This window comes from Phyllostomus hastatus, unplaced genomic scaffold (assembly GCF_019186645.2).
Source record: "Phyllostomus hastatus isolate PE091 unplaced genomic scaffold, TTU_PhHast_1.1 phas_contig_41, whole genome shotgun sequence".
Taxonomy (NCBI): domain Eukaryota; kingdom Metazoa; phylum Chordata; class Mammalia; order Chiroptera; family Phyllostomidae; genus Phyllostomus; species Phyllostomus hastatus.
The window spans coordinates 7,732,791-7,759,247 of record NW_025333876.1 but is presented as its reverse complement, the minus strand read 5'-3'; the positions used below and the strand labels follow the sequence as shown (position 1 = coordinate 7,759,247).

General features: G+C 36.0%; 1 protein-coding gene across 9 annotated transcripts in view; it reads right to left on the bottom strand.

Annotated features, from left to right (window-relative positions):
- Window positions 1–25,968, bottom strand: part of N4BP2L2 (NEDD4 binding protein 2 like 2) — a 74,807-nt gene extending 48,839 nt beyond the window's left edge. The window contains exons 1-7 of one of the 9 annotated variants that reach the window (XM_045844794.1): window positions 25,072–25,813; window positions 23,353–24,605; window positions 16,828–16,952; window positions 8,379–8,467; window positions 7,937–8,013; window positions 1,386–1,588; window positions 175–420 (exon numbers count right to left, since the gene is read on the bottom strand). In XM_045844794.1, coding sequence (XP_045700750.1) covers window positions 1,387–1,588; window positions 7,937–8,013; window positions 8,379–8,467; window positions 16,828–16,952; window positions 23,353–24,605; window positions 25,072–25,086 — 1,761 coding nt within the window. In that variant the 5' untranslated portion in view covers window positions 25,087–25,813 and the 3' untranslated portion in view covers window positions 175–420; window position 1,386. Of the gene's footprint in view, window positions 1–174; window positions 1,589–7,936; window positions 8,014–8,378; window positions 8,468–16,827; window positions 16,953–23,352; window positions 24,606–25,071; window positions 25,825–25,863 lie in introns of those variants that run through there. The other 8 variants (XM_045844796.1, XM_045844791.1, XM_045844795.1 and 5 more) reach the window with 8 other exon arrangements.
- Between the last annotated feature and the right edge of the window lie 489 nt (window positions 25,969–26,457).

The window sequence follows — 26,457 nt, the reverse complement described above, 5'->3', positions numbered from 1 at the left end:
GACTGTTCTTCATTTCATCTTGGCCCTTGTTGATAGTTTCTATTTCCTTTTTCATGTTGATATCTTTTGCAGTGAGCTCATTGTAGCTTCCCTGTAGTTTCTGGTAGCTCAATGTGAGCTCATTGAGCTTCCTGACAATCATCGCTTTGAACTCAGTATCTGATAGTTGAGTTGCCTCTATTTCATTTAGCATTCTTTCTGAGGCTTCCTCCTTTCCTTTCATTTGGGAATTGTTTCTTTGTCTTCCTATTGTTTGTGAGACTCTTCTGATAGCAGAAACTGTTTATACTTCATTTTCGCTTGTGGACTGAGGCACATGAAACACTAGAAAATTCGTGAGCGGTCCTTAACAGGTAGCGCAAGAAACACGAGAAAACTCGTGAGTGGTCCTTAACAGATGGCGCATAAAACATGAGAAAACTCATGAGCGGTACGAAATGTGTTAAAAAAGAGCAAATGAAACAAAGATTAGGATGAATTATAAGACCTCTGAAATGAATTTAAGTCTCAGTTTTATCTAACAAAGAAACATATCCAGTGAAATATATGGTTGGCTCTACAGAAGAATTAAAACCAGTAGAAATTAAATACCCTACAGGACTAATCCTCTTATAATTAATGCTGGGGAACTGTCCAATACAATTTTTATTAGAATCATATGTGCTAAATAGAGAAAACTGATATATCAGACTAGCCTGGGGAGCTTTTCCTAATTATACAGTGATTTCTCTATTTGTCTATTCCAGAATCAGAGAGTTGTGAAGAAAGGGATGGCTTCAGAAGGGTGATAAATCCATATATATTCTATTATAAATATGTATATTATGGAGAAAACTCCTCATCCAACTCATACACCTACTATATGGCATTTGATGAAGAACTGTGTTTCAACTAACTGATATATTAATTATAGCTTAGAAATATTTCTGCCACACAGATGAATTTGCAGAAACATAATTTCACCTACATCATAAACAGGTGAATCAACTATGGTGCCTGTAACAAATCAGTATTTCTTGTATATTTAAAGTACTTAAGGAAAAGTACTAAAGTTTTATGAAAATTTAGTTTTAAGTATAAACTATAAAACTATTCAACATTCTCTACAAAATAGATAAAATTAGTTTAAAATTCAATTGTGGAAAACATTCTGGTTCTTACCCACTCAGATGTCTGTCTTTATAGTAACCAAAGGTATTACAAGATTATAAAAACATTTAAAATACAATTTTATGTAATTTTTATTTATACTTTAAACAACTGCTGGGAACATCCTCTGTGAAGCAATGCAATCTTTTTTTAATTTAAAACTACTTAAATATCAAGAAAGGCTCACTAATATTTTTCAAAGGCAAGCAACAAATGTGTTAGCTGAAAATAGTCACCTTAATGATTGTATGTGACACAGACTTGATTGTGCAAGCCTAGAGAACTTCCCCACCTCTGTCTCTCCTCTGAAGGGTGAAGTCTTTGTGTGCTTTTGTGCACCGGTTCCACTGAATTCATTACAATAGAGATGGACATTTGATATTCATAATGGTCCAACATCTGAGCAATCTTCTTTCGAGACACACCGTGTTTATTCCTCCTAACAAAAAAGAAAAGGATTTTAATTCTTTAAAGAATTTATAGGTTTAGAGAGCAAGTTGTTTTAGTGTAATAGAGTGCAGACTATAAATGATATTTTGCAAATAAAATCTTTAAAAAATTTAATAATAAATAAGATAAAATCGACAAGCCTTTAAGCAGACTCATCAAGAAAAAAAGAGAGAAAACCCAAATAAACACAATCAGAATTGAAAGAGGAGAGATTACAACAGGTACCACAGAAATACAAAGGATTGTAAGAAATTACTATGAAGAACTGTATGCTAAGAAATTTGAAAACCTAGATGAAATGGACAAATTTCTAGAAAAATATAATCTTCCAAAACTCAATGGAAAAGAAGCACAAAGCCTGAACAGACCAATAACAGCAAAAGAAATTGAAGCAGTAATCAAAAAACTCCCAACACACAAAAGCCCTGGACTAGATGGTTTCACAGGAGAATTCTACAAAGCATTTAAGGAAGAGCTAACCCCTATCCTTCACAGACTATTCCAAAAACTCCAAAAAGATGGAAGACTCCCAAACTCTTTTTATGAGAACAACTTCATCCCAATTCCAAAACCAGATAAAGACACAACAAAGAAAGAAAACTTCTGGCCAATATCACTGATGAACATTGACGCTAAAATCCTCAACAAAATACTGGCAAACCACATCCAACAATACATTAAAAAGATCATACGCCATGACCAAGTGGGATTCATTCCAGGGATGCAAGGATGGTACAATATTCGTACAAATCAGTAAATGTAATACATCACATAAACAAAAGCAAAGACAAAAACCACATGATCATATCAATTGATGCAGAAAAAGCATTTGATAAGGTACAGCACCCACTTATGATAAAAACACTCAGCAAAGTGGGAATAGAAGGAGCATTCCTCAACATAATGAAGGCCATATATGAGAGACCTACAGCCAACATCATACTCAATGGGCAAAAATTAAAATCTTTTCCACCAAGATCAGGAACAAGACAAGGATATCCACTTTCACCACTTCTATTCAATATAGTAGTGGAAGTTTTAGCCACAGCGATCAGACAAGAAAAAGAAATAAAAGGCATCCAAATTGGAAAGGAGGAAACAAAACTGTCACTGTTTACAGACGACATGATAGTGTACATAGAAAATCCTATAGACTCCACCAAAAAACTGCTTGACCTAATAAATGAATTTGGCAAGACAGTGGGATACAAAGTCAATATCCAGAAATCAAAGGCATTTCTGTACACCAACAATGAAACAGCAGAAGCAGAAATCAAGAAAAAAAATCCCATTTGAAATAGCAAAAAGAAAAATAAAATACCTAGGAATAAACCTAACCAAAAAGGTAAAAGACCTGTATGCAGAAAACTACATAACACTGAGGAAAGAAATCAAGGAAGACACAAACAAATGGAAACATATACCGTGTTCATGGATCGGAAAAATTAATATAATCAAGATGTCCATACTACCAAAAGCAATTTACACATTCAATGCAATACCTATTAAAATACCAATGCTTATTTCACGGACATAGAACAAACACTTCAAAAATTTATATGGAACCATAAACGACACCAAATAGTTGCTGCAATTTTGAGAAAGAAGAGTAAAGTAGGAGGGATCACACTACCTGACACTAAACTATACTACAAGGCCACTGTAATCAAAACAGTCTGGTACTGGCATAAAAACAGGCACACGGACCAATGGAACAGAACAGAGAGCCCAGAAATAAACCCAAGTCTCTACGGTCAATTAATATTTGACAAAGGAAGCAGCAACATAAAATGAAATAAAAATACCCTCATCAACAATTGGTGCTGGGAGAACTGGACAGCTACATGCAAAAAAATGAAAATCGAGGACCAACTTACACCTTATACAAAAATAAATTCAAGGAGGATAAAAGACTTAAATATAAACCATGACACCATTAAAGTCCTAGAAGAGAACATAGGTAAGAAAATCTCAGATATTTCATGCAGAAACTTTTTTACTGACATGTCTCCTAGAGCAAGGGACATAAAGGAAAGAATAAACAAATGGGATCTCATCAAAATAAAAAGCTTTTGCACAGGTAAAGAAAACAGTATCAAAATAAAAAGAGAACCAACTGTATGGGAAAACATATTTGCCAATGATATCTCAGACAAGGGTTTAATCTCCAATATATATAAAGAACTTACATGACTCCACTCTAAGACAAGCAACCCAATTAAAAATGGGCAAAGGACTTGAACAGACACTTCTCCAAGGAGGACATACAGAAGATCCAAAGACACACGAAACAATGTTCAATATCACTAGCTATCAGAGAGATGCAAATTAACACCACAATGAGATACCACTTCACACCAGGCAGAATGGCCATCATAAACAAAGCAACAAACAACAAGTGTTGGAGAGGTTGTGGAGAAAAGGGGGCCCTAGTGCACTGTTGGTGGGACTGAAGACTGGTACAACCACTATGGAAAGCAGTATGGAACTTCCTCAGAAAACTAAAAATGGATCTGCCTTTTGACCCTGCAATTCCACTGCTGGGACTAAATCCTAAGAACACTAAAACACCAATACGAAAGAACCTTTGCACCCCGATGTTCATAGCAGCACAATTTACAATAGCCAGGTGCTGGAAGCAACCTAGATGCCCATCAGTAAATAAATGGATCAAAAAACTATGGTACATTTACACAATGGAATTCTATGCAGCAGAAAGGAAGAAGGAGTTCCTACCCTTTGCAACAGCATGGATGGAGCTGGAAAGCATTATGCTAAGCGAAACAAGCCAGGCAGTGAAAGACAAATTATCATATCGTCTCAGCTTTAACAGGAACCTAAACAACAAAACAAAGAAATAAGCAAAATATAACCAAAGACACTGAAATAGAGGACAGACTGACAGTGACCAGAGGGGAGAGAAGAGGGAATTTCAGGGGAAAATGGGAAGGATTTACAGGAACAAATTTCAAGGACACATGGACAAAAGCTAGGGGGAGGGAGGTAATGGGAAGGAAGTGGGGAGGGCTGGGTGGGTGGGCTGGAATGGGAGTAAAAGGGAGAAAACTGTACTTGAACAATGATTAAAATAAAAATAAACTAACAAACAAACAAACAAATACTAGAAAACACATCTCATTTACCCACATTTTATAACAAAAAAATTTATACTGGCTCTCTCAAAATTTTTAACAGCACTTTAAAAAGGTTTAAAGATACTGTAAATCAGAGCAAAATGTAACTGTTTATACCTTCATCACACAGAGCCAACTAATGATTCATTGAACCACTGAGCTAACCCCCTTTTTAAATAACAAAATCCAAGACAATGACAGACTGTTTTGAGAATTATAGAATTGAGCAGACTTGTAGGACTTACAAAAATCAATTATCAAATATTTATTACTTTTTAAAAGTATGTTTACTTTTTAAAAAGTTATTTTAGGACATGTCCTGTTGCATTTTTAAAATTTATTAATCAGTGCAAATTATTAGATACAACAATTTGGACACATCTCACAAACATTATGTTAAGTGAAATAAAATGGACATGGCTCTATTTACATAAAGCTTGGGGGGAAAAAAACAAAATCAAACTGCGGTGTTATGGCAAAAGATGTTTTAGGAAAAAACAAAAGCTTTAAATAAAAGCAAGAAAGTAATTACCAAAGAATTATTACTGGGAAAAGAAACTGGAGGAACTTCTGAGCTGTTGATAAAGCTCCAATGACATGGGTAATGGTTAAATGAATATTTGCCTTATAAGCAATTTGTTAAGCCATATGTTTATATTTTATGTACTTTTCTATGAGTTTAATTATGAAAACCAAAAGTGGTTTAAAAATTATTCTTGACCCTCAAAGAACTTTTTAAAATTCATGGCTTTCCATAACTTGACTTGGATATGGCAAAAACACACACAAAATACTGTACATTTAATGTTCTAGATTAATTCATTTTTCCCAGAAAAAGGACACAAAATAAATGTTTACTTTTCAAAACTATTGATGCTTACATTGAAGTTGAGGAGAGAAAGCAAAAAGAAAGAAGATAAAAGACCAAAAAAGAAATCTCAGGCTGAAAATTGGCAAGATATGACTAAATCCACAAGATGCCAAATTTGATATTTCAATCAATTCTATACAAAAAAAAAAAATCAAATTATACTAAACATCAGTTAACTATAGTTTGTGAAGTCAACAGTCCCTCAAATGTAAACAAAGTCTAACTATATTTCATCAATTCATTGTGCATATTAACCAAATATCTCTAGCGTTTAAACTTCTGCCTCTACTACCTGAAGTGCAATATACACAGAGCAGATAAATAACACCAGATATTAGTAAGTCTATCAGTTTACTTAGTTATATATGAACACACAGCATATTAATTAGAAAGGAAAAGTAAGGTAACCAAAGGAATAAAAGGCAAAGGAGAAAGAAATAAGACAGACACCATACAGAATAACACTTTAAGCTGGAAGAGGGCAAACTGAGGTGGGAGAAATAAAAATGGTTTGTTTTTTTAAAAAGATTTTATTTATTTATTTTTAGAGAGGGAAGGGAGGGAGATAGAGAGAGAGAGAGAGAGAGAGAGAGAGAGAGAGAGAGACATCAATGTGCAGTTGCTGGGGGTTATGGCCTGCAACCCAGGCATGTACCCTGGCTGGGAATCGAACCTGCAACACTTTGGTTCACAGCCCGCACTCAATCCACTGAGCTATGCCAGCCAGGGCTAAAAATGATTTTTTTAAAAAGGGAAGTGACGGTTGCACAACTCTATGAGATCTGTCCAGAAAGTATCCAGCCATGTGCTATGAAAAATAGTTATTGAAGAAGATACAAAAAACAAAGCAGGCACCTTGGGTCCTCACGCAGTTCTCCCAGGGAAATCTCTCTGCAAAATCTTTTGTTGGAATCGCCATCAGCTGCCCTGATGTATTTTCCTGAATCTCATTGACTGAAATCTCTTCCTTTCCAAAGATGATTTTAGTTTTGGGAGAAGCCAGAAGTTACAGGATGCCAAATCTGGGCTGTAGGGCAGCTGAGGCACCTGGGTGATTTGATGTTTCAACAAAAAACTCAGCAGGATGTGATACACTAGTAGGCGCAATGCCATGATGAAGCTGCCCATCACCAGCTGCCTGTAGCAGTGGCCTTTTCAATCACCTGCATGGTTTCTACAGAGGAACATTCAAGCTTAATGCAAAATGTGATGCAAATTTGTTGCTCTACTCAGTCATTTTGAATATGGAGGCCATATAGTACACATGCTCACTCAATGGCGTCTACCACCCCCACTGACTATAGTGAAGTTGTCATTGTTCACATACACACACATTCCAGTCCACTCTCCTTGGCTGCCAGGTTACATCAAAGTTTTGCAAACTGTTCTCATTATATTAACAATGGCTGGACTTTTTGGGGATAGACCTCGAAAAACACTGAACTATATACTTTTAATGGGTAACCTGTAAAGTATGTGAATTATATCTCAAAGTTGTTACCAAAAGGGGGCAAGGGGAGTGGAAGTGAAGGGAAAAAAGACAGTCAAAAATCCAGTGCCGTGAGGAGGAAGGAAAAAGGTAAACACAAACAGGAGAGCCGGGTTGAAAGTAACACAAGTCCACAATCCCTCACCACAAATTCTGAAACCTAAAATGCTCTGAAACTGTTTTCTGTTCACTCATATGGCAGCAAAATCGAACCAGACCTGTGCTCATCTGGTAACATGATCTACTTGAACTGAAAACAGATTATGTAGGCTTTCTTACCTACTTAAGACTAGTTAGTCAAGATTTGATGCAGAAATAGTAAGATGTTAGATGATGACAATCTGCCCAAACTCTGCTAAGGAGTGTTATGATTAGGTACATGCATTATATTACCTGTCTAACAACAACAACTACAACAACAACAACAACAACAACAACAACAACAGAAACCCCAAAATGGAATTTCAACACAGTGATTCTTAGGAAAAGAAGGAGCAAGATGAAAGCACCACATAAAAAGGTGATGGAAGATAAAATGGGAGGGTAATGACTTTGGAAGGGTTAGGCAGAGAAGAAGCCTAGCTAAAAAACAAGGTGGAAAAGCCCTAATTGTCCCTCAAACACAATTAACAAGAATATTTAGTAAAATTTAACAAGCAAGGAGCCTCTAAAAAAAAATCCACTGAATTAAAGGCAATGTTCCTCTTAACAGAAAGACATAGTCCATAATCAAAGTATCAAAGTATCAAGTATCAAAGACATGATAAATAAGCAAAGCTAATAAAGACATTGACTATGTAAAGAAGAGAAAAAAAAGATTCAAAATAAATTTGAGTGCCTTACTTTTCTAATTCTTCAGGATCAAATTTCCACCAAGTGTTAGGTTCATGAAACTCCACTCTGTATCCTTTTCCTATGGCCTACACAAACAAAAGGAAAAAAACACAAACCCACAGAATACTTCTTTAAAAAGAAGGCAGATATAAATTGCACTTAGACAATACTTCTAAATTTGGTCCACCAAGAAAAATTTTACTTTTAAAATAATATGGTTTACAAAACTTTTAAGACCACTTAACTGGTTGTTAACTTCCAATTACTATCCTCAAGTCCAGGCAAGATGAACATGATAAACATCATTCCCATATTTTAAAAACTAAGTAAACAAACATACCTCTTTAGAAAACAAAGACAATGTTTTAATGATAAAGATCAAAGTAACCAAAATTCCAGAATATTAAAAAATTGACAAAAATATAAAAACTCTCCCATATCTCATATTTACCATTTCCACATATGGCTTCATTTCCCAAGCTTGTGTATTAGTGTTGTCTATTATAACTGGAGATCTCCCCTGATTGATAGCTTGTTTAGCTGAAATAAAAAAATGAATTTAAAAAACAAAATTTAAACTTTCACTGTAAGAAATTTTTACATCTCTGTATAGAAAACCAAAGCTATGCAATCTCTTGAGTCAATGACATGGGGAATAAAAGGACTCCACAAGATTAAAAGGGAATAAGAAGACATAACCACACACCACGTGTATTCTCCAGACCAGGTGCTGGCTTTGACTAACTGTAAAGTACATTTTGGGAAAAAATTTTGTTGTGCTTACAACTAATGAAGAGTTTAGCCTGGAGTTAACTTTCATTTATAGGAAATACAAGAATAAGTTATATTTGAATATGGTCTGAATATGAAATGAGGTCAACATTTATTGACAAGGAAAGCTGGAACTTTATTAACTGAAAATGGTAGGTTGCAAGACAACATATAATATGATCTAACATTTTGGTCAAAATACAAAGACCTGAGAAGAGTTACTGAAAAATCAAGTGGTCATCGCTCTGGTTGGGCGTTGTCCCACAAAGTGAAAGGTCATAGGTTCTGTACTTTCAGGGAATGTACGAGAGACAACCAATTGATATTTCTCTCTCACATCACTGTTTCTCTTCATCTCTTTCTCCCTCCCTTCCCCTCTCTCTAAATATAAATAAATAAAATCTTTTAAAAAACAGCAGTTATCTGTTGGTGGTGAGAATACATGCCATTTTATGCTTATCTGTATTTTCCAATACTTTACAATTACAAATAATGCGTTCACTGCATCAGGATGACGCTATTATCAACTGAGCTACCTGTCAGGGCACAAATAATGCTTTTGAAATAAGACTTATGTTAAAAAAAAGTGCTATGGATTTATCATTATTTACTGACAAAACTTTATATACTAACTAGCAAAATACCACAGTTCAACTATGTGGTTAAGTTTATTTTTCAATTACAGTTGACATACAATATTTTATTAGTTTCAGGTGTACAGCCCAGTGTTCAGATGTTATAAAACTTACTAAATGATCATCCCAATAAATCTCATACCTATGTGATACCAGATAGTTGACAATATTATTGACTATATCCCCTATGCCGAACTTTACAACCCTGTGTCTATCTTGTTAATAGCCAATCTGTACTTTTAATCCCTTCCTCTTCTTCACCCATCCCCCAAATCCCTCCCATCTGGCAACCATTCACAATGTTCACTATATCTATAAGTCTATTTCGCTCTCATTGTTTATTTTGGTTTTAGATTCAAATGCAAGATGCACTGACTTCCAAGTAAGATGATCTCAAAGACCCCACACCAAGACACATCAAAATTAAAATGCAAAAAGTTAAAGACAAAGAATCTTAAAAGCAGCAAGAGAAAAGCAGTTAATTACCTACAAGAGAGCTCCCAGAGACTGTCAGCTAATTTCTCAACAGAAACTTACAGGCCTGAGGGAGTGGCAAGAAAATATTCATAGCAATGAAAAGCAAGAACCAGGACTTTGGTCAAGATGGAAGCATAAGTAAACATGGCTTGCCTCCTCATACAGCCACATCAAAATTACAACTAAATTACAGAACAACCATTACTCAGAACCATCAGAAATCAAGTTGAATGGAAGTCTGCAACTACAGAATTAAAGAAAACACATCTATCCAACAGGTCGGAGGGGCAGACACAGAGATGCTAAACAGGTTGGTTATACACACATGTGTGGTAGATAAAAATTCGGGAGGTGTATCTCGGGGACAAGGGATCCCACCATACACCAGGACCCCAGCCCAGGATTCCAGTGCCAGGAAGGTAAGTCACCATAACTTCTGTCTGTAAAAACCAGCAGGGATTGAATCAGCAGAAGAAACTTCTAGTTACCCAAACAGAGCCACTTAAAGAACCCATGTGGAATTAATCAGACTCACTACCCCTGAACTCTAGCACTGGTGTAGCTGCTTGAAAAGCACCAGTGGCATACAGGGAGGAAATGAAATGTCTGTCATTGTGGTGAGAGCTAGGGGGACAGCTTTCTCCCAGGCAGAAAGGCAGGCAGTAGCCATTTTTCCTTTTTGAGCCCTACCTACACAAAGCCACAGAGCCAGCAGGCGGGTGCCATATCTGAGACTCCATCAAGGTGGATAACACTGTTTATCCCGCTCTGGTGATTCCCTGAGGCTCTGCCCCACCCAACTTACAGACCCACTTAAGCTGTTAACAGTGGCTTTCCCACAATGAATGGCTAGTCTTGGCTCATGCTTCACAATTTCCTAAATTCTCTCAAACAAGCGACAGCCAGCCTCAGCAAGCCCCCAGCCCACATACTTTTTGCCAAGGGGTCCCAGGCCTGGCACTAGCAATGGCCAGCCTAGGTTGAAAGCTTGACTTCACCTGGGGACCTCCAAGCCCAGCCCAAGCAGCAGGCATTTGCAGACTACTCTGTGGCTCTTGCAGGGTGGCCCAAGGCAGAACATAGCTGGGGGCTGACCTTGGCCTGCAACACCCAGAAAACCCCAGAACCTGTGTACCTAGCTACAAATCACATAGGGAGACCACCACCCTGCCCCTGTATAGCTGATCCTCCACAGGGCGGATGTCAGTGGTCAATGGTCCTTGCAGCTGTCTGGCCTGGGTAAATTCCTCCCACTGATCTGCCAACAGCAATCAAGCCTCAACTACAAGAGGTGGATATAATTCAGCTAACATGGAGGGTATATCTCAAGTATACTGCTTGGGTGATGGGGAGGTTCTCCCACTGGATCCTACAAGGACACCTATTACATTAGGCCAGGCTACTAAGACAGGTAGTAATAACTCTCCCTAATACATAGAAAAAAAACACAGGGAGGCTGCCAAAATGAGGAGACAAAGAAACATGGTCCAAAATGAAAGAACAGTCAAAACTCCAAAAAAAAAAAAAAAATCAACAAAGTGGAATAAGCAATCTATCAGATGCAAAGTTCAAAACACTGGTTATATGGATGCTCAGTGAGGACCTCAACAGCATAAAAAAGATCCAGTCAGAAATGAAAAATACACTAACTGAAATAAAGAACAATCTATAAGGAATCAACAGTAGAGTAGATGAAGCCAAGAATCAAATCAATGATTTGGAATATAAGAAAAAAAAATAACCAATCAGAATAAGAAAAGTTAAAAAACAACAAGAAAAGTGTAAGCAGACTCTGGAACAACTTTAAGTTGTCCAACATTCACATCATAGGGGTACCAGAAGGAGAAAAGAAAGAGCAAGAAATTAGAAATTTGAAAAATAATGAAAGAAAACTTCCCTAACTTGGAAGGAAAAAGACATACAAGTCCAGGAAGCACAGAGAGTCCCAAGCAAGATGGATGCAAAGAGGTCTACTCCAAGACACACTGTAATTAAAATGCCAAAGGTTAAAAGTAATGAGAGGATTATTAAAAACAGCAAGAGAAAAGCAGTTAATTGCCTACAGGGGAGTTCCCATAAGACTGTCAGCTGATTTCTCAAAAGAAACTTTGCAGGTTACAAGGGATCGGCAAGAAATATTCGAACTCATAAAAAGTGGGAATCTACAGCCAAGATCGCTATACCCAGCAAAGCTATCATTTAGAATTGAAGGACAGATAAAGCACTTCCCAGATAAGAAAAAAACTAAGGGAGTTCATCATCACCAAACCATTATTTTATGAAATGTTAATGGGACTTATTTAAGAAAAAGATGATCAAAAGTATGAACCATAAAATGGCAATAAATATGTATCTACCAACAACTGAATCTAAAAAACAAACTAAGCAAACAAGAACAGAGATAGAATCATGGATTTGGAGAGTGTTCTGATGGTTGCTGGATGGGACAAGGATTTAGTGGAATGGGTAAAGGGGTGAGGGGACTAAAAAGTACAAATAGGTAGTTACAGAATAGCCATGTGGATGTAAAGTACAGTATAGGAAATGGAGTAGCCAAAGAACTTATACACATGACCCATAGGCATGGACAAAGGTAGGGGGACTGCCTGAGGGAGTGGAGGCTACTAGATGGAAAGGGGGCCAAAGGGTGAAAAACTGGAACTACTGTAATAAAAACTTTTTTAAAAAGATTTTATTTATTTATTTTAGAGAGGGAATGGAGGGAGAAAGAGAAAGAGAGAGAGAGAGAGAGAGAGAGAGAGAAACATCAATGTGGTTGCTGGGGGTCATGGCCTGCACAACCCAGGCATGTAGCCTGACTGGGAATCGAACCTACAACTCTTTGGTTCGCAGCCCACACTCAATCCACTGAGCTACACCAGCCAGGGCAATAATAAAAACTTTTAAATAGAAAAGCAAGAATCTACAACCAAGATTACTTTACCCATCAAAGCTCATTATTTCTTAGGACTATGTCTCTTAAACTGGGAGCTGAGGTAGAATGGAACTTTTAAAAACCCTATCCCCCTATCTCTATACCATATCTTCCTCCATGAGAATCACTGCCACAATGAGCCACTGTGATGACAGGAGTGTGTACACCTTAAGTGTAAACAGACAGAAATATAATTAAGAACCAAAATAAAATTGAAAATGCTGAGGTAAAATGCAATGATATAGAAGTTTTCTTGGGATTTAGGATTCAAACCAGTAACTTCTACATAATGAAAACATTTATTTAGAGGTCCAGGGCAAAGAGAGTTATAAAGGTTAGTTAGCTAAGGAGTAATGACTATGGTTGAGTGCATATTCGGAGGATGTCTCTAAATACCAAAAGAAATTTAGAATTTGGGTCATAAACAGGTCACCAAGATGCTATCCATTTCCCACTGCTCTATCCCCAATCATAAAATGATAAAGTCTTTCATTTAAAAAAAAAAAAAAACATAGTCAAGTAATTCTCCTAATGTCTGACAGGCCTACGCCTCCTAGCAGTGATGTTCCAAAAGAAGATTATCAACCAAATAATGGGGACATCATCCTCTTTCCTGAATCATCATCATTAAATACCACATTCCAGAGCACTGGAGGAGAATAGAGCTCTTAAGGAAACAATGGTTAAATACTCGAACAATGAGTGTCATTTTCTTAAACAAATTAACCACCCTGTTCTAAGGAGAATAATGACACCTTGGAGACATTTTCACTTTAAAGTATTCTAAAATGAATTTACTGTATTTTGCTGTGTACAATACACACCCACATTTTTTGGCCTAAACTTTCAGGGGAAGAAAAACCTTTCATTTTAATTTTTTAATCCAATTATTTACTTATTTATTTATATTTAGATATGTTTTTGTATTATAAAGGAATTCTAGCATTTATTTTTTAACACATTATGGTACAAGAAATTTTATCTAACAAATTAATTACAAAACACAAGAATAGATACAAGGTACAAGAAATTTGGTATTACAAAGCCGATTATTATATTCCAGGGTATTATTTTGCATACAGATACTGTTACTGCTTTCTAGAGTTACACTTTTAACACATAAGAATAAATAAAAGAATTAAAAACATTTAGAGATATATGGAATTAGTACTACCCATGTATATAAAGCACATCCTTATTTTCCCATCAGAAGTTTGGGCAAAAAAGTGCGTATTATACATGGCAAAATACAGTAGATTCTTCTAATAAAAAATGAGGCAGACAGATATTCCCAGAATGGTGGCCAGCATTTAAAGTATACAGTAAATATTTGTTGAAAAGAGCAATTCTACCCTAAATAAAGTCATGCTTTAATTTCAAAATGTCTGATAATTACTAGTTATCATTACCCAAAAAAGGTAAATATTACTTTTTTAAAAAGCTGGTATTTTTAATACTAATAAAACCAGTAGTTTATCTAGAAACCATTGTTTTGCAGTATAATTTAGATGGCATGAACCTTTTAATGAAAATTCTGGACCAGTTCTCCAAAGAGAAAAACTGTCCCACATAAACAAATTTCCCAGTCCACCAAAGGTATACTAACCCTGCCCAGTACCTTTATTCATTCCACTTATCATATATTCTTATTCCACTAACATTAGGCCCATTACACGAAACATTTTTTTGGAACTGCAATACCAACATTATTTTGGCAATAATGTCCTATGGCATTTTTTAAAAATCAAAAAAATTAATATTTTTGAGATTTTTATGCTTCCTTCTCTAATATATTTGGAGAAATCCTAGAATGTCATAGAACCAATACTAGGAAGTAGTATTATAGTCAAACTTATCTGATGTTTAAACTTGCCTGTGAAACCATGGACTATTATAATAGAGTGAAATTTTTACTCAAAAATATCCTCCCTGAAATTTCTTATTCTGAAAAATGACAATTAAAAAGAAAAGCATTTATCCTGTTTTTCCTGTACATACTGTACTTTAGGGTGATGCTAGTTGTTAGTTCTAGATGAGAGGATGTTCTTAGTACAGAAGTGACTGATCATTCTCAGCATCATTAAAAATGGGATAACCAGACTCTCCTTAACCCTTGCAAAAAATAGAACCTAATGAATACTACAATCTAAAGTTACTGGTAACTTCCATTTAAGTAAATACAGGAGAAAGAGTTAAATGGTTACCACAAATGTGGACAAAAGGGGGCCACATACTAAACCTGACAAGTTCAGGGAAGGCCTTCATGGAGGCCTTACAAACTCAGAGACCCAAAGTAACCACATAGGATGGTCTGAAATTAAAACCTCCTAACAAAAAGGGAGTCATGGTGGGCAGTCAAATCCTAGGTCAGTATCTTCCTTGACAAGGTCAATCTTTACCTTAACTGAGCTTAACTATTGCTTTTTCCACCTACAATAACATGCCTTTGGAATCAGAGTAACCCCTTTTCCCCTGATCCCTCAGGCACAACATCCCATCAGAGGACAAGACATAGTTATCTTGTTCCGCTGCATTCCATCTTTACCTGCTATAAATATTGTTAACTATCTATCCCACCAATGTAAAAAAAGTATCTATGGAATTTATATTATCTAATCTCAAATATCTCTTCTTCTTCCTTTGCTTTCTCCTACCTCCCTAGTCTATTACCAATGAATTTCATGTAACCCTCTTACATCTTCCCATTTGATTCTGATGTAAAATAAGTGGTAAATCTGCCATTTTCCGGAGCATTTTCCGAATTCGTTAAGATTTTACTTTCCAGTAATTGTAGTCAGTTTGGCTTAAATAAACCCATAAAAATTCTTAACAGGTTTGGACATTTCTTATGTTGATACAAGGAAGGAAATAGAGAACTACAGGATATGGAATATTCTACAGGAAAAACAACTAAGTTTCTTCAGCAAGTTAATGATATGAAGGTGAAAGAGGGGAAAGTGCAACAGATTAATAATTAAAAGAAACATAAAACTAAATGTACTGTAAGGACCTTGTTTGGATCCTGATTCAAACAAAATAACTAAACAAACAGTTAAAATGATTGGGGACATTCAATTAGAGACAGTATTACATGATGTCAAGGAATTTTTTTTTTAGGTGTGATGATGGCACTGTAGTTGAAGAACATACTAAGTAAGAATGTGGTTAATTTGAAATGCCTATAGTATAATGTCTAGAATTGTTTTAAAATACTTCAGTAATTATAAAAAAGGGAGAGTGAAAAGAAAAAGAATAAAGCCAATACAACAAACTCTTGGTAACTGACAATTCTAAGTGATGGGTATATGGGATTCATTGTAATCTCTCATCTCTAGGTTTAAATTTTTTCTTTAATAAATCAATTCGTTGAATCATAGTGCATTCTTCATCTATTAAAAAAGAAATTCACTTATACTACGTGCATTTACTTATAGTTCTAGATCAAGTTTTCAATCTGATTGCACATGTGAATATCTGGATAACTTTAAAAAAAATACCAATGTTTAGATGCACTCTAGACCAACTAAATCAGAATCTCTGAGGCTGATTCAGACATGGGTTTTCAAAAAAGGTCCCTAAGTTATTCAAACGTGCAGGCAAGAATAAGAACCACTATTCCAAGGTGCAAAGAAAGTGACCTATGTGCCTCTAAAAAATGTATTCAATTGAGTTTTTATATAGTAGTATCAATAAAGAAAACTTTTAATATACACAAAGCATATATTGAGTCTTAGAAAACATTAGCATTACTTTAAAAAAAAAAAAAACTTTTGGGAATACATAACTATAGCATCAGAGTTCTCTGAATGTATCCAAGAGATATAAAGCCTACCAAAATATCCCAGGCCTCTACTTTACCAGTTTGTATTAGTACACTACAAAATATTCTATCTAAATTCTCTGATTCTCACAACCACCTTGCAAGTATTACTGTTTCTAATAGGTGAAAAAATTGGGTCTCAAAGCTGTTCAAACAGTTTATGAAAGTCGTTCAGCTGATAAAAGTCAAGTTGAGAATAAAACCCAGGTCCTCTGACTCCTACTCAAATATTCTATACCGGGAGACCTGGCCCAAAACAAACCTCTGTTCTGGTTCCAGTCATGGGCATCACCAAGCTGATTAACATTATACCTGTACCCATCTTGATGGTGAAAATAGTCATCAGTGCTGAACACAATGCCATCACGACTCTGACCAAGCAGAATTCTGTTAATAAAAAAAACCATAAAGTGCCATTTATGAAATCTATAGCCGTCAGAAATAAGCCATGCAGGAAAGTTTATTATGAATTTTGGGTACATACCTGTAAGTATACTGCAAATAGAATAGCTGAGGAGCTGACTCTTAAAATTTTTAAGCTTTCAGATCTCAAATTCAATTCACACTTAAATCTACATAGTTGCATAGCCAGTATCAAAAACTTTTTTAAAGCGACACATATTAAAACTTTAAAAACAGTCTTTCAACCAATCACAAAATTATGTCAAGCACTTGTCCATGTTTTAACTTAGGTGAATGTATATCAGGTGTCTAAAATTGCCTAAATTTAGTGTAATAGGTAACCTAAAAGGCAAGTAAGACTAAGCAAGCAATTCATCTGTGGGAAGACTGTATTTAATCCAAGACAGACCCACTTCCATGGAGCACAAACATAAAACCAGCAAGTAGGAGTCTGAAATAGCTTGAGGCTTAAGGTTGTGTGTGAATCAACCTGTGATCCTCCACAGTATACTCAAACTTTCGATTTTTGAGAAATTAAATTACTAAATGAAATAACAACACTAAATAAAGAACACACTCTTGGAAAAAGTCAATGGCAATCAATATTTGTTCTCAAAATATGATAATCTTAAATGTCTAAGCAGTGAGATGAATAAGCATTCTAGTGTCAGAGAAGTCCCATAACTAGTGACTCGTGAAAAAGACTGAGTATGCTGAGAAAGGGAAAACAAAGGTAAAAGAATGATTTGCATCCAACAATAACAAAAGTATTTTGTTATTTCTATCCTCTCCCTCAATCACTAGGCAACTGGATATAGTTCTATAATTTTCTGAGAGGTGGAGGGGAGCAGAAGGTGGTAGAAGGGATTAAAAGTAAAAGAATATTATCTTGAGATGTTTCAAGAATATGTACTTCCTAATAAAAAGTAACAAAAGGATTTCAACTATTATGATAAACATATCTCTCTCCTTTTCTCAGTGTATAATAAAATCGTACATATTTATAATAAAAACAATTGCATACACTGAAATAAAAAATTTTAAATATTTTCACTCAGAATTAGTTCAAATTACTTCAAACAAACCAGATGAAAGTAAATGGTTTAAATTTGTTTGGGAAGTTGGTTTTGTATGTTTTTTTTAAGCAGCCATAATTTTCCCCAAATATTTCCATCTAATGTATTTGGCATCTTATTTGCATATACAGATAGCCTAGAATATAAAGTGCTACAATATTAGCATTCTAAACCAAAACTCAATCTTCTAAAAAGGTTTTGAGAAACCATACAATACCTAATCATATTTAACAGTGCCAGGAGACTGATACCATCTTTCCCAGATTCATTTCTTTTCTATTACTTGATTAGCAGATGACTTTTCAGATATTAATAATACCATACATACTACAAGAGTAAAGTGGCTTTTGTGTTCAAGAAATGTTTTAACCTCTCCCAAATTAAAAGGGGGGGGGTAGACAGTAAATTAATTTACATCATTAGACCAAGTCAACATGAAACATGAATAAATCTTTATAAAGATCATCTTAAATCTATAAATCATAACAAATAATTTTAGCTTAGAGAGACTTTTTCTTCCCAGACAGCATAGACTGCTTATGCATCCTTTGAAAATTCTCTGAGTTATCTCAAACTGTGAAGGTTTATTTGGGGGGATTTATATTTAAAATGCCTGTATCAATCTGAATATATCTGATGTCATATTAACCATTTGAACAAAAAATATTTTAAGAATGTTAGTCTTTTTTTAACATTCTTATAAATTCTACCAGAATTTTTTTTCTTTACCCTCTCCAGAGGCTATGTTTATTGATTTTCGAGAGAGAGGAAGGAAGGGGGGGGGGGAGAAGGAGGGAGAGAGGAAGAGGAAAGGGGGAAGGAAGGAAAGAAAGACAGACAGACAGACAGACAGACAGACACGCATCAATCTGTTGCCTCCTGTGCTTGCCCTGACCAGCGATCAAACCCTGACTGGGAACAGAAACTGCAACCCTTTTGGTGCATGGGAACAATGTGCCAACCAATTGAGCCACACAGCCAGGGCCCTATCAGAATTCTTACAAGTCAGATACTAAAATAGATTCTCAGAATGTCAAAATTTAGAACTCTGAAAAATCAAGTATCTAATAAAAAAAATCAGATGTGGGCCCAATGGCCACTTGGTTTGCATATTTTCAAAACTGCTATCTTTTTGAGAATCTACTATGTGCCGAGCATTTTGTAAGTATTTATGATCTCATTTAATTCTCACAACCACCTTGGTAATTTGATATTAAACAAATCAGAAAAGAAAATAATTCAGAAATCAGGTCACCAGAGTTAAACAAACAGTGGTGGGAGAGCCAAAATCATTTGGTCCACAATGATCCCTGATTCCTGGTACTAACACCCGTGTATAATGCCCTCCTTGGGTGTGGGTTCCAGTCAGTGACTAGAGCTTCTAACAGAATATGGAAGAGATAATGAAATGTTGCTTCTGAGATTAGGTTACTTTAAAAAATAGCTGTCTGTCTTGGGCTCAGGGCTAGCTCTCTTTCTCTCATCAAACTATGAATGGAAAGAGGTCCAAGTAACGAAGAACTAAGGAAGTCTCCAGCCTGCTGCCAGCAAGGAACTGAGCCCCTCAGTTCAAAAGTTCACAGCTGAGTCTTGTCAATAACCTCAGGCGAGAACTTCCAAGCAGATCCTCCCCCAAGACAAGCCTTCAGACCAGAACACAGCCCTAGACAACATCTTTAGTAAAAAAGGCAGAAAACTGTACTTGAACAACAATTAAAATTTTAAAAAAATAATAAATAAAATAAAATAATAATAATAAAAAAGAAACCTTTAGCCAGAGGCACCCAGATTCCTGTCTTTTCAGAAACTATGGGGCAGTGTTTGTTGCTTTAACAACTCACTTTTAGGGTAATTTGTTACACAACCACAAGGTAACTAATGTACTATGTGCTTATACTTTTTCACTTAAGGAAAATCCTGTTCCTTAAATCCTGTTTTGGGAACCCTATTCCCCAAAATGGCCTACTATGATAGCTAATTTTCATGATTTCTAAAATTTCTAAGAACTGTACATTATGTCCGTAAATACAACCATGTACATTTAAAAATAGAAGTGATTTTCCCAGAGAAATCTGACACTTCATGAACCCTTTACCTCCTTATGTACTGAGTGGCCTTGCTTACCTCTAGCCCCAAACCCCTTTAAGTGGGCACTTTATTCTGCACACTCTGAAGAATAGAGACCTACATAAGGAAAGGTAAATCTTTTCTCTGGAGTTTAAACCAAGATCTCCCCCAAAAGATGGAGGGAAAAATCTCTTCTCATCTCTCTTTAAACTATGATAAATTGTACTAGTTTCCTACACTGCTGTAACAAATCACCACATACTTAGTGCCTTAAAACAATACAGATTATCTTACAGTTCTGAAGGTCAGACAACCAAAATCAATTTCACTGGGCTAAAATAAGAGTGTGGCAGGCTGGCATTCCTCCTGGAGGCCCTAAAGGAGAATCTGTTTCCCTGCCCTTTCCAGTTTCTAAAGGCCACCTTAAATGTCTTGGATCACTGTCCTGTCTTTCATCTTCAGCAATGTAGCATCTTCCCTCCTCTTTGACAAGTGCTTCACCTATCCTTTTATCTCTGATCACTCCAGACATTTTGCTAATAATGAAATTAGTGGCTTGTTTATAAGAATACACTCTCTCTCACTGGTGAAATAAGTAGAGTATTAAAAATGTAAATAGAGTATTAAAAATTAAAAAGTAGAGTAACAAAAATATTTTAGAATCAACCCTCCTCCTTGCATGAACAGAGTATAAGAAGCTAACAAAATCTATAGCCCACACTCCTGGGAATGATTCTCAATGCCTGATCCTTAAATGGCTGTGTCTATCCACTGAGTCATAGGATTCTGTTTGGCTATTGCCAATTATAATGGTGACAAAATTCTACCTCTAGAATATTGTTGAAATTCCCTCAAATGAACCTTTCATCAAAGTGCTGTCAGTTTACATTTTATCATACCTACAAAGGTTATATGTACTATTTTGCACTAGCTTACTCATATATGTTTAAAGTCTGTACTTGTGTTAGAATTTAACCTGAGACTGATTTTATTAAAGTGTATTAGCCAAGCTGTAAATGAATAACTAAGTCTCAGCCACTTCAACCAAGTGTCTTAGGTCAATTTTCAACAAATAGAAAGGTAAGGAATTGTGCAGCTTATGCTAAAGGCAAAGAAGAATAAAGGCAAATAGTGAGTTCAGAAGGGTTACTGAAGGGTTACTGAGGATTGATATAAGCCAAAACCTTGAAAAGTGGAGGCATTTAAGAGAATCTCTGAATAAGCAAAGTCCTGAGAACAAAGAATGGACAAGTACTATGTTTCCTGCAGTGGAAGGCAGGTACCAGTCCAAATGCAGACAGATGGGTAAAGACTAAAAGAAGAAGGTGGCTTGAATACTACCCCAAGGAATTTGAATTTTATCTAACCCCCTTATTACCAATACGAAACAATACTATCTTTTAATTTGTACCGCACATCAGCTCAACTCTGATCTACCAAATCTTTGCTCCTTTCTTCAAAGCTCATTTTGAAAGCTAACTCCTATGTGAAGACATTCCTTACCAGAGAGTATGTGGCTTTATATCCAATCCCAAAGAAACCTATTTCATTCAAACATTGTTGACCTACAGTGATACTCCTGCTTCTTTAACCAAGCTCCTCCAAGTCAGTAGTCACACACACGGCTACTCAAGCATTAGATACTAAAGTGAAGGAACAGGGAAGAAACACACTTATTTATATCCCTAGTTTGTTCTTTTTACCAGTTTTAGGAAATTCTCCCAAGTCCCTTAAACTTATTATTCTCTTATTATAAAGAGAATAAACTGAATTTATTCTCTTCAGCTTCTATAAAATGAAAAGAATACAACCCATATCACAAGATTTTATATGTGAAAATACTCTTGTAAATTGTGATACAAATGGTAATTGCTACTGTAGCTTCTATTCTTATAACATACACCTAATCCCTCAAAGAAATATATATATTACATATTATCACTTCCATCGTCTCACACTACAGCTATCTCCCTGAAATTATATTGAATTATCACTTTATTCACCTTCAGTTTCAACATACTCTAATATGTTGTCCCAAACCTAATCTTTTTTCCTTTGTTTATTCTAAAATTTAGTCAGCTGTCCCTAGCAAGATCCCTTGGACAAATTTCCAAATTTCAACTAATACTTTTCTGATATTATATTCTAAATCTAGAAGGTTACCCAGGTTTGTGACTTCACTCTTAATTTCTATCCTTTAAAGAGCTGAAATTTCATCTTTACAAAATCTTCACTAAAGTGAGAGGAATCAAAATGCAAAGACCTAAACTTAATGTACAATGATCACAGCTTACATTCTACTTGAAATGTCTGTATCATAAATATAATCTTTGTCTCATTTCTCGCTTTTAAAGAAACCTTTGTTTAGATTGTTTACACTGTCTTACAAGTAAATATAAAATATTTATGAAATGGTTCCTTGGAATTTTTTATTCTTACCCAAAGATAACACATAAATTTTCCTTCTCTCCTTATCCAATCATCCTGCATAAACAGCAAAGAATTTGTATTGTCCTTCTTTGTGCTATTTTTCACAACTGTACAAATGTACTTAAGTACATGATATTCTTTTTTAAAAATGTAAAAAAAACACGAATTTGATGTATTTTGTCTTAGATAAAACATCACCAGTTCTAACTCCTTTTTAATACATACGAGAGTGGGCAAAACTAGGTTTACAGTTACACAAATTATTCTTGAGTTATTATTTACTGTATTATTTTACATATGAAATGTAAACCTAACTTCACCCACCCCTGTATATTGCTCACCTCAAACTCCTTAAAGAAGCCAAAAAAGGATTCTCTCTGCCAGTCAATGGTATAAACAGGGTAAAGTGCTTAAAATACGCTCAAAATTCTTTTCCTTAGGTTATCTTATTTGCTTCTCAAGTATTAATCATTAGACAACAAAATGTGTCCATTGTCATAAAGTGAAATAACTAAGTCAAAGCCCAACTCTTCTTAAACTTTCAACTTAAAAACTGAAGGCAAGGGCAGTTCTCAAACAGTATTTGCTATCACCATTGTCATAATTATACAATGTACCTATTTAAAGGCCTAAGCAAATTCCTAATATAGATGCCAAATTTGCCCTTCCTCTATCAGAAAACATTAGCTGCTACTCTCAAACAACAAACATTTTCTACTAGAAACAGGAAAGCAGTTATCATTGATTACTACTATCACTTGTGATTTTAAAGTAATGAATTACCAAGTATTCACTTGGTATCCTTTACTTACCGAGATAATGTTGTTTTTCCAGAACCAGGCAAGCCTCTTAAAAGAATAAGTAACTTCTGCAATTTACCTAACTTCTCCTCTTGAAACTGCTGGTTCATAAACCTATCTGGGCTATTATGCTTATCTATAGGATCTTTCCAGCATCCTTTACTAGGTTCACAGCAACCACCACTCACATATGCATCTTGTACAGTGTAGCCATTTCCAAAGGGAAGATCACTACCGATATTTTCACTAAAGTCAGTATATTCATTGCTCTGATCAAAAGTCAAACAATTCCAATTACCATGACAGTTATTCACATAACCTCCTTTTTGAGTCTGAGAGCCATCTTGGGCATGGAAAATATTTGATGATGGACTTGGTGGAGCACTGAATCTTTGAATATTTAAATGACAGTTAGAACTAGGAAAAGGAGGACCCCTGGGTATTATAAAAGAATGCACTGATTGCCATTCATGCCTGAAGGAAGTAAAGGACACATCACAAAATGTAGGTATCACTTGTCCATGACAAGGATATCTGCCTGGCTCATTCCTCATGTCCTGTTGATAACCACAATGCAACTGAAGAGCACTAAGATCTCTTTTCTTTTCTTCTGCATATTTCATCAGATCATTATTATGTCCCTGATCATATGAAATAAACTGTTCCTCAGAGAGTTTGGGTTCCTTACAACTGCCTTCTAAATCATCTTTTTCATTTTCAAGTTCTTCAATTTCTTTGTAAAACTGGAATAATTCATTATCAATCTCTGATTTTTTCCAGTTAAATTTTTGTTTCTCATCTTGTCCTCCTTCGCCATTTATACCCTTAATATTGTCTACTTGCTTCCTCTTTTTATTACATTTCTTTTTCTCAGGGGGTTTGTAAATGGGTCCTATAAATGCTTTACTTGTGCTATATATCCCATCATCTGTGGATACCAATGGAGAACTTGTAGCCTGTAAAACCTGTGAATTAACGGACTCAGTAACAGCTGGTCTATTACTAAGCATCTTATCATGCACTGGTTTCAGCAAATTTGTAGTTCTGGTTTTGTCTTCCTGAGAAGAACCACGTCCTCTGACATCAATAATGGTCACAGGGACCCAATCATTTCCAGTTTTCTCTTGTACTCTGTGAAAATTAGAAATACCATGACGGAGGAAAATAAAAGACTCTTCAGTTGACTTCGGTTTCTTGTAGCATGGTTCACTTGTTAGGTCTTCCCCATGTCCCAAAGATTTAGCTTCAATTTCATCATAAGGCATCTAAGGAGCACATAAATCACACATTTAATAGCCAATATTTTTAAAAGTCTAAACAAAAGTTTCTCAGGAACAAGAAAATAGAAAGACATTTAAACTTGTGACAGGTAAATGGTAACATTTTCCCAAAACACAAAGATTACAAAACTGTAATTTTATAGCCACTTATTTTTTGTTCTAACAACTTGAGAGGGGTTTCACTGAGTAAATGTTTTCTTTTTAAAGACACACCTCACCTTTAACCTAACTGATGCATTTTTAAATTTAGAGAACTTAAAAAACTTACTAAGTTTGGGAAGCTGAATCAATAATATATATTTTGATGCTATAGATACACAACTGTGTACTAAGGAGAATAATCTGCAAACCAAACTGACACAAATCCAAACTGGCTGCAATAAATTGCTTCATAAACATCTTCTATTTAAAACCACTATGTACTTAGAAGTTAATGAATCCGGCTGCCAACCTCAGACAAGCACATCTCCGGAGCTATCAAACGCCAGGTTAACGGAAATGCCAGTCTTTGTGGGCTCCATTCCTGCTAGTAGTGTAAAAGTGGTTTCCAAACGGGTGTGCTGCACTCATTTAAAAGAAAGAAAAGTACTTCAGCTGCACTAGAATGACGCAAATACGTCATTTGTTTAGGGAAGAACTTCTGGCAACTCCCCCATATCAAAGCGCTCCTCTTTTCCAGATGGTTGGAAAATCTTAAAGATTAAACTCTTCTTCCTTCGTATTTCAAGGGATGCTCAAGAATACAATCCGAAAACTTGCTTCGGTCAGTCACGTTCGTTCTGTCCGCTCTCTGGTGCTGCTCCAACACGAAGAAAAAGGCAAAGGTAAAAAGGCCAAAAGAGAACGGTATCGATAGGTCAGTGGCTCAAGGAAGACACAACTGCAAAGAATGCCGAATTCCAGGAAACAGCTTCAACTCGGCCACCTCTCGGCTTCTCGTTTTCGCAATCGAAACGTCAGAAAAGTCCCAAAAAGACAAGGGGGTTGTAGTAACCGAGCGCGGTCTGTGCACAACCGGCAACCCACGGCCTCCTGACTGGGCGGCCAGGGCAAAAGTGCGTCATCACTTCCTCTGTCTCAATGGAAACAGGTTGGGGTTCTGCCAAGAATTCTGTATAGGTATCAGAACGGTCCGACCAAGTGCTGGCAAGTGTACACATCGCAGACGGAAGAAGGAAAAAATCGAAAACGTCGCCACCACTCCTCCCGACGCACACACACTTGAATTGAGGTGTATACTCACCTTATCCGCAGCTCTGCAATGACCTTCACTTCTCAATAAAACTGTCTTCTGGAAAGACACGGTCCCCTGAGACGCTGAAACAAGGAAACACGACCCAAAAACAGAGACCTGGAGAGATTGAAAGCCCTAAGGACCCCAGCGACAAGCCACACCTCAGCGCACAAGATGGCGGCCATTCCTTGGTAACCCGGAAAAAATCGCAGACTCTCTCTCTGGGCATTGTGGGAATTAAAGTCTGGCGTCACACCCGTCTGCCTGTCCCTGCGGACGGCGACTGGTCTCCCAGAATCCACTGCGTCATAGGCGCGCAGATTTGACAACAAACTTAATCCTGAGCTGGTTCCTGAAAGTGGAGGGAGGAAGTTGTTTAGAAACTCCAATATCGGCGAGAAAAAAAAAATGTCCTGCTGTGGGGTTCACCCCTAAAGGAAATGAGAATGTGAGTGCCTGCGTCCCCAAAACGTAAATAAGCGGCTTTCAGTGCTTTTAAGGTTTTAAGGCTTTTTAACAAAGAATCAGGTTTTTCAAATGGAACTAAACGTGTGGTAATTTCAAAGTAAGGCTGCCCACATTTTTACAAAACAAGCAAACCAG